At 36.4% G+C, this 14,984-nt stretch overlaps 1 protein-coding gene across 3 annotated transcripts in view; it reads left to right on the top strand.

Moving 5' to 3' along the window:
• MICU1 (mitochondrial calcium uptake 1) overlaps positions 1 to 14,984 on the top strand; it is a 182,518-nt gene that overhangs the window by 94,359 nt on the left and 73,175 nt on the right. For all 3 annotated transcript variants that reach the window (XR_010920665.1, XM_067552728.1, XM_067552729.1), the window contains exon 6: positions 4,832 to 4,946. Coding sequence is in view for 2 of the 3 variants with exons in the window: in XM_067552728.1 (XP_067408829.1) it covers positions 4,832 to 4,946 (115 nt within the window). In the remaining variant the exon portion in view is untranslated. The remainder of the gene's footprint in view (positions 1 to 4,831; positions 4,947 to 14,984) is intronic.

The following is a 14,984-nucleotide window of genomic DNA, read 5'->3' as shown; positions in this document are numbered from 1 at the left end:
TGGTGCTACAAGGGTTTATTTAGATATCCTTTGTTGCATTTAAAAAGCTTAACATTGAAATTCACTTTTTGACTTTGTGGAGAAGACATAAACAAACCTGGCAAAGGATATAGCTTTATAAATTAAGTACCTAAATATTTGATGACATGTATGCTTTGATCTTTTAACTATAAATTATACCCAGCAACAGCCAGAGCACAATGTTCTCTTATTGCCCCTCCACTGGCATTGTAACAAGATGGCAGTGCAGATGCCTACACTGGGCAGTCTGCTGGAAGGTTCCAAGTACTGTGTCTTCCCCACCGAGTCCCTTCTTTGTAACACTCTGGACTTCTCTCCTCAATGAGCCCTGAAGGAGATGGTTTTGCTCCTAACTTAAAAAAAAATAAATAAAAAACCTCCAGAAGTTATAGAAAATGAGGTGGGGGAAAGGTACAAAGTCTAGGTTCAGATTTGGTTTAGCTGACATAAATTTTTCTGCTGTTGAAAGCTGTCTCATTATTTGGCAGTCTTTGCTCAAGAGAGGACCAGACAACTCCAGGGCCAAGCTGTGTTGCAAGTCAACATCAAGATGCACCGGCAGAATATGAGAGAGAACTTGCATAATAAGTCTAAGTGCTTTGCTTGGCTCCAACCTCTAGAAGTGTGTGACTTGAGAACTAAAAGTCAAAAATTCCTCTAAGAAAAAAAGTAAAATGCCAACATTCCTGCCCACCTCCACTTGTGTTAGCTCAAGGTAGCTGAGATCAGAGCAAGAAATATCAAACATTTTTCTTGACCTTATATTTGTCAGGTTTTTGACAGCGTTTATAAAGGTGTGGAAACAATGTCTGTATTTTTCCTGTGTTTTCCTTCAGGGAAAAGACTACCAAAATGACTGCTCTAAACTCCTGGGTAAATGATGGAATTGCTTTTCTGGTGTTTATTGCAACACACGCAAAACCCTGGAAAGCAAGAACATGCATCATTGTTAATAGTTGCCTTAAGTTAATGATGTTTTTTCTTCCATTATATTAAATTGTCATTCCTGGATCTGCTGCTTGTTAGAAAGCCTAAATTTTATGGGATAGAGTGAGCTGTCTTTTTTAAATGTAGATAAACCTTTCAGCTGCATGATCAATATTTAGCAAAGTTTGTAAGATCAACTGACAGTAGAATTTATTTGATAGAAATTACCAAGTTTGACATATTTTCACTGAATATACACAGACTTGCTAATAATGAAAAATTATGTATTTAATTTTTACGTGTGTATGTGAATGTATGCTGCTTTGTGTGCTTGTGTGATATAATTCATTGCTTGATAAAAACTACATTTTTTTTACAGTGCATTGCTTACTTGTGACGGCTCAACTGTGAATGTTCTTTAGGCAATGCTATATGATCTTAGTTGATTGCTCAGTTTTTTTAATGGATTTTACATAGTGTTGACATTTTTCTTAATTTGTTTGAAAAGTCTTGGTTAATCATTTTAACTCAAGCACATCACTGAAAATTAGCTTGAATTCAAATACTAAAGGACATGAAATGTGAAGGTTGTATTGAAATTGTACAGATAACTAATCATGCCAGTTGTAAAGATGACTCACTGCCTAAAGAGTTTAAATCTAATGCTTAATTTTGCTTTTCTTTGTAACATTTTTCTTTGTTTTAATTCCTTATGTTAACCTTTCAGCTATAATATAACTCATGCTATGTTGAGATAAAACAGCAAAAAAATAGACTGCAGAAAAGGTGTTCATGGTATTGCGTAGAAGTCAAAACTTTATAGACAAGAGGAAATATATTTAATAAAGAGAATTGGATATTGATGTTGTGCTTTAACATCATGGGCTTTATAGCATTTCAGAAAGAGTTTTAAACAATCCATGCGAGGCATTTTCATAGCTTGTGGTGTTCAGAATCCACAAGACAAATTTGACTCTTGTATTGTCATTAGTTTTAGATAGATACTGATATGTTTTCCTTTTCAAATGGGTGAGCAAACAAATGCAAAGAAGGCCCAATAAATCCTCTGTTCGGTCAAACTATAAAATATATAGAATATAGCTCCATTTATTTGTCTCTTACACCTTCCTGTATTAGTTTAACTGAGAATTACCTGTGAAGCTTTCATCCTTTTATCTTAGAATTTAGCCAAGTACTCAAATTGGACAGTACAAGAAAGACAGGCCTTGGAGATTTGTTTCATTTTTGGCACATCTGCTAGGCTGTATCTTGTTTCGCAGCAGATAGTCAATGCAGTTCTCCTTCTACCCTCAGATAGGGTGACCAGATAGCATGTGTGAAAAATAGGGATGGGGTGGGGTAATAGGCACCTGTATAAGTAAAAGCTAAGAATATTGGGACTGTCTGTATAAAATTGGAGACATCTGGTCACCCTATTCTCAGATGGTGTTAAAGTCTGTCCTGCTGGTTTGGTTGGAATCGCCATTTTAAAATCCAGTTTAATTAAGTGTGGTCTACCCTTCATTCTAACACTAATTGACTACGTTTCATTAAAATAGGTATTGAAATCTATGCCTGCAGAATAAGAGAGCTCATCCATAGTTGAGGAGCTATGTTTGGCATTAGTCACTTGAAAAATCCACTTGCCCAAGGCAAGAAGGAAGTTTTCCCTAGGCACGTGTAAGCAACTTCTGCAGGTTATAAGCTTTCATTTAAAATAACTTGAAACTTTCAGCACCTCTGAGAATATCTTCCAAAGGTTTTGTGGAAGAAACCAAAATATACCATTTTTGCATAATGAACAAAAATATGAATTAGAAATGCCAGCAGCTTTTTTAAATATGCACACTCCTTCCCAAAAACCAGCAATAATGGAACAGTCTGAACATCCCATTATACAAAATTACATCTTTTGGCAAATCGACTTTGCTCTTGCGTCTACTGAAACTGGTGTTAAAGCTCCCATTAACTTGAATGGGATCAGGATTAGGCCTCATGATGGTAGCATGCGATAGTTTCCCATGTTTTTGCCTGACCTCTGACTAATAATAATAGATTAAGTAGGTTCTTTAAGATAAAATTACATTCTTTACTCAAAGCAGAAAGCAAGAAAAGATTTGTTAAAACTATATTTTGCAGTGCTTTTAGCCCATTTACATACCTTGAAATTTATAAGGATCTTTTCCAGCCTTTAATATTAAATGAAGGCCAATTTTAAATGCATAAACTCATAGATTTTAATTTTTGAGTTTTATCTCCAAATATACCCCATACAGTATATAATGTTTGTTAAATGTGGAGTATTTACAGAAAAGGTTTATCTGGGTGTCAGTAGTTGTTTTATTGTGAACTCTGCTAAAGATAAAGGCAAAGGCAAAGCCAATAAATAACACAAGTGGGATATTCCACTGTGGGATTCAGCAATCATGAAAATAATCCAAGAAAATGGTTGCAAAAAACTCACTAGCTCTTAACTCAAATTCTTAACACCTCCAAGTTTCCAAAATAAAAGCTACTGTTACATGTTATATTTGATCAATAGAGCTGAATTTAATTGGAAATTGTATATTTGCTGATCAATAAGATTTTTTTTTCTCTTGTGGTTTTCAAGCCAGATATTTGTCAAATTTTCATCTAAATTGTTAGATGAACTAATCTGTCATCAAGTAGATTAGTGATTTCTCTAAAATATAACTGAACGAGAGACAGGTGTAGCTGGTGGGTCTGAAACTTACACTAATGTCAACTCTTGCTGGAATTTATAGGTAGGCTTCTTAGCAGCAGACAGTTGCAGCAAATAGCTATTTGCTGCAAATCTTTCTTGATTTTGCAAGTCTAACAGATCAATTAGTTATGATGTCTTGTGAACTTATCTTGTTGGTTAACCAATTTTCTTTCCTTTATCTTGTATATGATGGGATCTTCGCTAGACAGAGGTAACAGATGGGGGCAGTGGTGTAGCTGGACCTTCATGTGGTGGTGTTTTTGTTTCATAATATTCTTAAATTAAGCTTGCATTGTTTCTGCTTCTGTGCTTGCATGATCAGATATGGATTAACCTCAACTGCACTTAATGCTTTTATATTAATTGTCTTTCCCTCTATGTGTGTGTGCGTGCGTGCATATTTTCTAAATGGTTTTCTGCTATGAAATTCAATATCCAGTCTCTAACATAGTTCTATGGATCCTTTTCAGTCTTTAAAACTTCAGTGCATCAGTCACCAAATGGCTTTCAGTTTAGCAGAGAGGTTGGTGATAAAATACATGTAGGGTGCTTTTCTAACCAAAAAGTTTCCAGTCACCTTAAAAGTTGTGTTCATGCAGGAATTTTGACTCTACTAGTTGTCTTTACCAAACAAATGCTTGCTTCCAATAAAAAGTTATCAGGTAACTAAGTTTTTTGGAAAACCTTCAGATATTAAAATCAAACTGCTCCATCTAAGCTATTGTTAAACTAGACAATAATAAAAGAGAGAAAATACTTTGGGATAAAACTCATTTAGGGCTGCCATTTTTAATTCTGCTGTAAAGAGCCTAGATTACATAGCACCATTATTCTCTAGAGAATTTAGACAACACTAAACAAAAAGCATATCATACGTTGTTTATCTCTCTCTACTGAAGATGCCTAAATTTATTGTCCAATTCCGTTTTGTGCTTCATTTAAAAAAAAAAAAATGACACCTTGGTCTTACAAACACTATTTCTGATAGGTTTGAAGCCTGGAAAAGATCCATTAAATTTGAATGGTAATAGGAGGGATATGTTCTTAAAAAAGCTTGTTGTTGGTGACAGTGATATAAATGATACAGAGCCTCATTCTATTAAGTGTTTAATTGGTTTTTATTTTCTTTGCGGTGTGCGGGTTGGATCTGTAAAACAGAAGTTATCCCAGGAACGAGAGAAGTTTGCTGATGAAGACAGTATATTTTATACACTTGGAGAATGCGGACTCATCTCTTTTTCTGACTACATCTTCCTCACTACAGTTCTTTCCAGTAAGTATAATCTGTTATCACTTAATTCCTTTTTTATTTTTAAATGCTTACCAGTGATGCAATTTTTCTATTATGGTATGTACATTGGTTAGTTTTCCCTAAAACGGGTTCTGTTGATTACTTATTCAACTTTTTCAAAGTTAGCCCAAGATTTTTCAAGAATGTCCACTAGCTGATTGTGGTTTCTTCATATTTCTTCATTATTTTAAATTATTGGGCATAACTTTTGGCTTGCTGTTCAAAATGAAAAATTGTAGCAGAGTCCCTTATTTGTGATTGATCATATTCGTCTAGATAAACATAGCTCTTGTATTTTCAGGCTTATGTGCACATGGCTGCACAACGTGACTTTGCAATTCATTTTTTGTAAGTATTAGAATGTACAAGCTTAAAATTCACTTTCCAGGTGTATTCTAGTAAACTCAATCATGTGGATGCTAGTGGACAGGGAGCCCAGAAGGAATATAAACACAGCTGAAATGAATTGTCCAAAGATTTAAACAAATAATTGCAGTTATCTTTTTTATATTATTCACCCTGCTCTAAACTCAGTATATGACGTCTTGCAATCTGCTCAAAGAATGTCCTCTGGGTTCTAAATAACAAGGGCTTTTAAAAAAAAAAAAAAAAAAAGCCTTTCTATTATGTCCATTGACAAGACATAAACAAACAATAGCCTGTTAATACAGGATAATATTTCTGTACTCTTATAGCTGTGGAACAAAAATTCATAGACCTTGTTCTCAGAGCTGTATTGATCTCTTTGAAAATGTTGGTTCATAAAAGGGGGAAGTAAAAAGAAATTCTATGTTAATTTTCAGTTCCGTTTGAGAAACAAGGAAGAAATTATTTGCCCAATGAAATGAGACCATTTATTTTCAGACTTCCAAGAGAGAATTATAAACATTACAAAATAAAACTCTGCTTCTTTAATCCTTATTTGCCTAATATGTGATGAGCTGAGAAGAAAAAATAGTTGTTTAGTTCAGGCTTTATTGTAAACACACTTTTAAAAATTGTTTTGTGCCATTCAGTCAATGAATATTGTCATCAGGGGAAAAAGGAGACCACACAAATGTGTGTAATATATAGAGCCTTTGGAACAGTAGAGCATAATTATTTCATGTTATATTTTGAAACATTGCTCTTACCAAGTGAAAATGATGGCTATTAAATTAGTAAAATATCTTTCCAGAGTATAAGTTACACAGGAGATTCAAGATCTGTTTTGTTGCCAAACTGACTTAAGGAACTGTGACCTTAATGCCCATAAAGATTATCAGTAAATAACATTAGCTTCAACCAAGGACTGTTGTGTGCAGTTTTCATCTACTTGACTTTAACTGAAGTTCAGCCCTAATTTTAAGATTCTTGCCATTCCTGTCTTGGGTCTTGGATGAATAGATGACTAGAATGAGATCACCAAAATTATGTTCTCTTCATACCTCAGCAAAGATTTTAACTTTGGTCTTTACAGATGAAAAGCTGATACAACTAGCATATTACATCTCAGAATACAGTCTGATGTCCTTGGAAAAAAATCCTGGGAGGGGCAAATTTGTGTCCAGTATATAGAATATTATGTGATTATATTGTAGCCTGCTAAATCTGGGGGAGCAAAAAGTGGAAGACATAGGCCTGGTTTACACTGCCAGCAGCAGTCAATGGGAGATACGCCAGCTTTCCTATGTAGCTTGTGTATCTTTTATCAACTTACTATCTTTGACTTACCATGGTGTCTCCACTGTGCTGCGCCGACAGGAGACACCATCCAGTTGACACAGCCTTGCACTTTTTATGGGGGTGGATTTATGGCTTCGACTGGAGAGCACTTCTGGGATCGATTGACCGGAGGGGCCAACCAAGGTTTGGGGCAGAGGGCAGCTGCCCCCCTTGTTACATAGTACATGATGCTCCTGAATACAATACTTACAAATAGGTCAAGTTCCTTGAACCATGTCTGCTCTATACAGCCTATGATCAAACGTTTGTAAGGTCACAAGGGAGTTCCCTGTGACTGCTTCTATGAAAGTAGCTTAGGAAAACATCAGTGTCATAGCAAACTCTTCTAGTTTTAGGTTCCTTTCCATTTTTGGTGATAAATCCCACAAGTGAATATGCCCACTAACACGAAGAAGAATCTTTGGGATGTCACCCTTACTTTTGGTCTTTTAGGTATATTCATGAGTGGTTTGACGAGTCACTTTGTAACAGGCCACTGACTTGGTAGTTTGTGCTCTCTGAGGAAAACGGAAACTTTGCAAAAATGTATTTAGGGAGGCTTATGGTGACACAGGGTATGTTTTTTGCCATATTGGCCTACACTGAATTCAGCTAAAAAAAATTAAATTAAATTAAAAAGTATCCCAAGGAACCACCTCAAACCCCCAAGATTTTAGCACTTGGTTTCTTTGAAAGATTTCTTTTTTTTTTTTTTTTTTAAATAAATCAGGTACCCTATGGCAAGTTAGAAAACTCATTTATGTCGCTTTCTTTATCCTTTGTCTCTTGGTAATTTGCATTGTACCTCAGTATCCTAAATAGTTCTTGACATGCTCTCTAATCAAGCAAACAAAATAGAACAAAATATTGTTTTTTTATCTTAAATTTTAATACGTATAGCCTAATGAAAATCTAATTTACAGTAAGTCACAACATCATTTAGAGTTGAAAAAATTCCCAACATAAGACAAATTGAAGTTACAATTAAGTAAGGTAAAAAGACTACTAAATACTAAAAACTCACCATTGCTGCTTTCTGCAATGGATTTTTACTAATATAACCAGCAGAGTAAAACCATGAAATCTAGTCTGCATGGGACAGGGGAACATGACTGCTACACTTAAAACTGTTGTTGGGGTTAGATCAGCCAGGCTCTGATCACTGCTCAATTGAACTCTAACCATTAATGAGAATCTTCAAAAACTCATTGAAACGGAAGAAAATTAAGGTACGTCATGCTATTAGCTGCCTTTTCAGCGTGGCAATTTGACCCCTTTGGCTTCCAAACATCACCCTGTCTCCATCCTGACCACTCAAGCCCTAATGGCTATGATTTTTTTTATTTTGACCTTCGTTTCTTTCCTAATGGGTATCATTCACAGTCCCTGAATTCTAGTTATGAGGTGTTTTGACTAATAAACCACAGTAAATGGATTCAAGTGTTCTTTCTGTATCGCTACAGTGAACGTCATTTGACTTTGGTTGAAGTGCAATTCATTTGCATGTTACCGGCAGAGAGAGCTGTTTGCATACTGCATAGAAGATTAAATGTATCACCGTATTTTATTTACAAGTAATTTCTTGCTCTAGCACTGTCTTTTCTTATAGTTTTGCTCCGTGCTTCTGTGAAAATATATTTTAAAAGGTAATGAAATAACATTTTAAATGCATCAGAAATTCAGTCTCATATTCAAAGGCAATTACAGCAAAATGGCTTTGAGGACACTGCACCATTTTTGTTGCTTCAGCTGCTCCCCAAAAGAGAGGAAATTGAATCTTATCAGCAAAACTTGAATTTCAGTGCAGAGGTATGAAGACAAGCAGAATTAAATGTGTTTTAACTTCACTTCTTTAAAATGTCAGGTAAAAGTCATGGGGAAGCTGAAAGTTGACTTCCACAGCTGAGACATTTGTTTTTGGACATATGGGGCCATGGGGCTAGATGCAGTGCATTTGAGGGTGCTGAGAGAGTTGGCTGATGTGATTGCAGAGCCGTTGGCCATTATCTTTGAAAACTTGTGGCGATTGGGGTAGGTACTGGATAATTGAAAAAGGCAAATATAGTGCCCATCTTCAAAAAAGGAAGGAGGAGGAACTGGGGAATTACAGACCGGTCAGCCTCACCTCAGTCCCTAAAAAAATCATGGAGCAGGTCCTCAAAGAATCTGTTTTGAGGCACTCGGAGGGAAGGAAGGTAATCAGGAACAGTCAGCATGGATGCACCAAGGGCAAGTCAGCCTAACCAATCTGATTGCCTTCTGTGATGAGACGATTGGCTCTGTGGATGTGGGGAAAGCGGTGGACGTGATATACCTTGACCTTTAGCAAAGCTTTTGGTATGGTCTCTCACAATATTCTTATCAGCAAGTTAAAGAACTGTGGGTTGAATGAATGGACTATAAGATGGATAGAAAACTGGTTAGATCATCGGGCTCAATGTAGTGATCAACGACTCGATGTCTAGTTGGCAGCCGGTAACAAGTAGAGTGACCCAGGGGTTGGTGCTGGAGCTGGTTTTGTTCAACATCTTCATTAATGATTTGGAGGATGGAGTGGATTGCACCCTCAGCAAGTTTTCAGATGACATTAAGCTGCAGGGGAGTGGTAGGATACAGAGTGACCTAGACAAATTGGAGGATTGGGCCAAAAAAATTCTGAGATTCAAAAAGGACAAGTGCAGAGTCCTGCACTTAGGACAGAAGAATCCCATGCACACCTACAGGCTTGGGACCGACTGGCTAGGCAGCAGTTCTGCAGAAAAGGACCTGGGGATTACAGTGGACAAGAAGCTGGATATGAGTCAACAGTGTGCCTTTATTGCCAAGAAGGCTAATGGCATATTGGACTGTATTAGGAGCATTGCCAGCAGATTGAGGGAAGTGATTATTCCCCTCTATTCGGCACTGGTGAGGCCGCGTCTGGAGTACTGTGTCCAGTTTTGGGCCTCCCACTACAAAAAGGATGTGGACAAATTGGAGAGTCTCCAATGGAGGGCAACAAAAATTATTAGGGGGCTGGAGCACAAGACTTATGAGGAGAGGCTGAAGGAACTAGGCTTGTAGCCTAGGCTGGTAGCCAATCCTATAGTCAACTAACTAAGGGTTTATTAACTATGAAAAAAGAATGAGTTATTTACAGGTTAAAGCAGGCAACGTGTATGCACAAATGATTTAGTCTTTTGTTCTAAAAGGTGACGGAGATGTAATAATCAGTTCACTTAATATCTTCTAGGGCTAACCCAGGTTGGCCCTGGGGATTTCTGCTTTTGTTTCTTAGCTCAAGCCTTTGTGAGAGTCCAAACAGCAAAGAGAACCATTTCTTCTTGTGAGCATCTTTATTTGCCCTTCCCCCAGAGTTCAAATCGATGGGACAAGGGCTCCTGCATGTAACTTCTTCAGAGATGGATGGGGCAATCAACAAAGATTTTATACTACAATGGCCTGTTTAGTTTTGATAGTCCTTCTTGATGGGCAAGGGAACCACTCTTCCTGCCTAGTTCACAAGTTCAGATTAGGCATTTTTACAGTTATAAAGTAAAACTTGTATTACCTTTTAGCATGGGATACAGACAAGTCAGATTGCATGCATGCACCAGCTTACAAACATTTTATACAGTCTAAACTAAGCTTTACAAGGCTAACACCTATCTTGAATAATATTAACATACAGGTGAGTTGGTCTGGTTTCCAGCTATGAATTTGTCAGTGCTTAGCCTGATGCCTACAGCCTTGGCAAGAGTTGGCACCTGGTTTACCAGCGTCACACCTCACTGTCATATTTATTTTCAATGAACATTTCTATTTTTGTTCAGAGTTAACTCAACTCTATCTTGAACATATGCAATTAATCCTATTCAAACATGCAACTCTCCTAACTTTGAGCTGAAAAATCCTGCTATTAAGGCCTGTCCCATATTTTTATACATAAAGAAGAATCTTAACTGTTCTGTGCTTCTCTTCTTGAGCTAATCCTTCCTGAAGGTAACTTTCTACATTAGTGTTGTGATCAGAGTTTAGCTTTGCAGTCATTTGTTTGTGATTTCTTATTAAATTACATTCTTCACTCCAATACTATATGGCATGTATTTGCCTTGTTTTTTTCCCCAGACAGTAAATGCATCAAGAATATGCATATGCTTGGCAGAATTTGATTTTTATTTTGTTATAATTTTGATAGATAATACTGATGTTTATTTTTAAGCTTTTTTCTATTTTCATTTAAATTTTCAAAGTTGCAGGAAAAGGTTGGAGGGGCAGACAATAATTTAATGACAATTGACCTTAAGATTCAAAAAATTAAAGCTTTATAAACATGAAAACACTTAATTGTCAACCCCACATGTCAAAATATATGAAGTACATGCCCTTAAATCAAACTCTAATCAGTTCTCCAGCAGCATTTTTCTTACTTTGCCTATTTGTAAATGTTGATTATTGTTGATGAAAATATTTTTCATTAGTTTGTGTGAACAGTGAAATAAAAATCTAATCCTTTCAAGCTTAATTGTAAGGTTTTTTGTTACTCCATTTTCAGACATTATCTGCTGTCCCTCTGCTTCCAATTATGTAAAGTGCTATAATCTGTTTCTTCCCTGTTATCACTGAAACTGTTTAACCATCTAGATGCCATTGCTCAGCCTCCAAAGGCAGTCTTAAGAGGGTGAACTTTTAGGTGGTCCTGATTTGTTCCTGGAGATAATATTCTTGTTCAAACACTCTCTCTCAAAAAAGACTGGAAGTTTGGCCAAGAATCCAGCATGCTGAGTCATAAGGAATAGTCAGTATGCTGATTCACAGGCTTTTTACTTATATTAAAATGTGGAATCTCAGTCATTGGAGATTTTTCAGAGCAGATTAGACCGACACCTGTCAGAGATGGTCTAGATAATGCTTGGTCCTGCCTTGAGAGAAGAGGATTGGACTAGAAGACCTCTCAAGATCCCTACCAGTCCTATGATTCTGTGTAGACAGCAATCCTGCACTAAAATGGGTATAAGCTAGAAGACCCACTAGGTCTTTCCTATCTTCTAGTTTATCTGATTCTGATTTCCATTTGTTATATGCATCTAATGCTCCATGAAAATTATGGCAGTTAGGCATACATGTTAAAGGAGGAAATAAGTTGCTTAGATTATTAAAAAATTAAATATAATAATTATTGGGTTAGTTAATTTAAATGTACAATTTTTCCCCTTAGAAAACTACCTGATCCTACAGACTTTCCCAAGACATAACTGCCATTTTAATTTTGCAAGTGGTATTTTGGCTTTATAAACTGTTTTCTTAAAATATATATATTATATATATATTTATGGAAGGGGAGAAAAAGCTATTATAAAAGATAAAATTGAGTTCTTTGTTCACCGTGTGTGAGTGAGTGTGAGTGAGAAAATATGGTAATGTATTTTATTTATGAAAACAGTCCTGGAATTTTAACAAAGGGGGGGAAACAAATTCTCTTAACTAAAAATAATCCTGCTCTATCCTAGCAGTGAGGCTGAGGGAAAAACTGATCTGTGTAATTACTTTTGTTATCACTCTCTCCAATTGGGTTTCAGTTCTCCATATCCCCTTGTTTTACCACCAGTGAAATTAGTCTGTTCAGCACAGGACTAGATCTATGGACTGAAAAAGATAGAAAAATTGCTCAGAGGATTTCACACAATACTCACTATGTAAGAGAATAAAATTGAATGCAATACTTAAATTTGGCAAAGTGGCTGGAATGGTAGTTAATATTGGTGTTCTTCAAGAGAGAATTGGAGGGATGCAAGGAGAGAATTTTTAAAATCAGAATCCTGTTGTTGCAGAGGTTGTGAAATAGCTTATTCCCTGAATCATAAATTCACTCCAGAAAAGTCAAGGTTTATGTGAAGTATGGAGGATAGACTGGGTAATATCCACCCCATAGCTCAGGGCTTGAGACTGCAGTGCAGCCCAGCTTGTGGAGCCATTCACTGCAGAAACCAGGGTCTTTTGATCCAGTCATTGTTATGGGGCACCCTTCTTAAGTCACTGGAAGTATTATCCACCTGGTGTTTTGACACGTCTAATTCAGAGCAAAAATAAATGTCACATTTAATAGAGTAATTGGAATACAGAAACGTAAAACTGCAGAATTATATATGCTATGTACATCAAATGGTCCAATGGCAGGGTATCCTTGAAGTCAAGTTTAATGGTGGTGTACATCTGCTTAATACACACAATATTTAAAAAGCTATCTTATTAACACATTCTCTAAATTTGTCCTACTGAATCTATCAGCAGTAAAGCACAGAGCCTTTTATTATATTAGGGGGAAAAGACATTGTGAAAATCTTCTGGCCTTGAATTCAGACTGTAGTACAATTACGTAATGTACACAATCCATTGATGATAAAGTAAGCATTAACTTTTTTGCTTGGGTGATGTCCTCCATGCCCTATGAAGATTCTCAGTGTTTTTTTCACCTCCCAGTCAGAACGTTGTATTACAGCAGGGTTCAGTTGCATTTCCATTGTGTTTAACGTCACATGCACATAGAAATTGGACCAAAGGGATTGCTGTACAACACTGAGCATTGTACTTTGAGAGCATTGCACTCTCTCTTTAGGCTGAGTACAACAAATCCAGCCCCTGCCAAACAAGTAAAATTGTGTCTGGAGTTATTTTTGAATGGCAGCTCAGTGTTGTTGCTGAGTGAATGGGTGTGTCTGACATATGTTTACTTTCCCTTTTTCTTTTGATTGAAATGAATATATTAGCAAACATTTCAGTCATATTTGCTTAAGGAACACTTACTATAAAGAAAATAGTGTAATCCAAGTAAGTACAAAAATTGCACCACGTCTCAGCAAGGGATTTAACTGGGTCTGAAAACGGAAGTATCCACATTGTTGGGTGGTCTGCCCACATTAGGGTTGAGGCTCATCAGTGGGATTGTGAGAGGTAGTTTGCACTAAGGCTGACGTTGCTATATTTGACATTTGAAGATCTCTACCTCTAGGGCTGTCAGTGCATTATACTTTTACAAATACTAATTTTCGTAGTTGTAGAGCCATTGAAGATACCTTGCATTCTGTAGGATCATATATTCTTTGGAGTAAGAACAGTGTCTCCACACATGCTTGGAAAGTGCCTAACGCAGGGTGGGGGGGCGGTGCTACAGTAATTCTACCAATAATTTTTAGTAAATTTTACCTATACGAAATATAAGGTCAAGTTGACTGCGGCTGATGAAAATATAAGGGGAAGTAATTAATCAGGCAACGTGTGGTGCAGTCAGATTGGAACTACAACAGGAAAGTGAGTTGCCTTAAAAATAAATTTGAAAAAAACAAATTCTGCTTTAATAGACCCTTTGAGGTGGTCTCTTAAATGCTAGTTACTCCACTGGGGTTTGCTTGGTACTCCATACAGACAAAAATTACATATTGGGGTTGTATACTTGACACTAGCAAGTCAAGACACTCACTGGGGATTTGAGTGCACCTGAATTCCAAGAATCGTGTCACTATTCCAGTTTAAAGTGCTAGATTATTGATTCCAAATTACAGAAAGGAAAACATAAATTTATGTAATATTTTTCTCAGAAAATATTAAGAGTGGGTTAACTTAATTGTGCTGTGGTTTGTCTCTTGCATCTCATTAGAAATCATAGATGGAAGGTTGTGAATACACTCTGGCATTTGAGATGATTGCACAATTCACAATGACCAGTACATAATGAATGGAAGTGAAAATAATAATTTACACTATGTAATATCTTTTCCAAAGATCTCAAATATAGTAGTATTTCCATTTTACAGATGGGCTAACTGAGGCAGAGATGGTTATGTGACTTGCTTAAAGTCACAGTGAGCCAAAAGCAGAGTCTGTAATAGAACTCAGCTTGCCAGACTTCTAGTTCCATATCCACTAGACAATTTGCTCCTCCACAGAGTGTTAAAGGTGATCTGCAAAGACAAAAATAATTGCACCTTTGTTTGCTTCTCTATGATGTATAGAGAACATCTACTCCAAAGTTACTTTCTACTGGTTTTTATGTATTAGAAATATAAGATGTTGACATCTTTGTTGTTGCTGGAGTACTGTTTAGAAAACTGGAATGAGCTTTCTCAACTCTTTTGAAACAAAAAGGGTTTAGTTAACTCAAATTTTAAAAAACATCTTTTTCCGTAGTGTAGATATATCTATAGATAGTCCTACCAAGTTCTCAGCAAGAGAGATGGAGGCTGAGATTAGGGGTCTTTTAAGGATAGGGAAAACATTGAATGAATGAAATACAAAGATTTTCCTGAAATGAAGTAGAAAATTAACTACCTTTCTCATGTA

This window comes from Emydura macquarii, unplaced genomic scaffold (genome assembly GCF_026122565.2).
Source record: "Emydura macquarii macquarii isolate MOO-44397 ecotype Brisbane River unplaced genomic scaffold, CSIRO-AGI_Emac_v2 contig_1390, whole genome shotgun sequence".
NCBI classification, from domain to species: domain Eukaryota; kingdom Metazoa; phylum Chordata; order Testudines; family Chelidae; genus Emydura; species Emydura macquarii.
The sequence above is the reverse complement of the archived record's forward strand: the minus strand, read 5'-3'. Positions and strand labels throughout refer to the sequence as shown.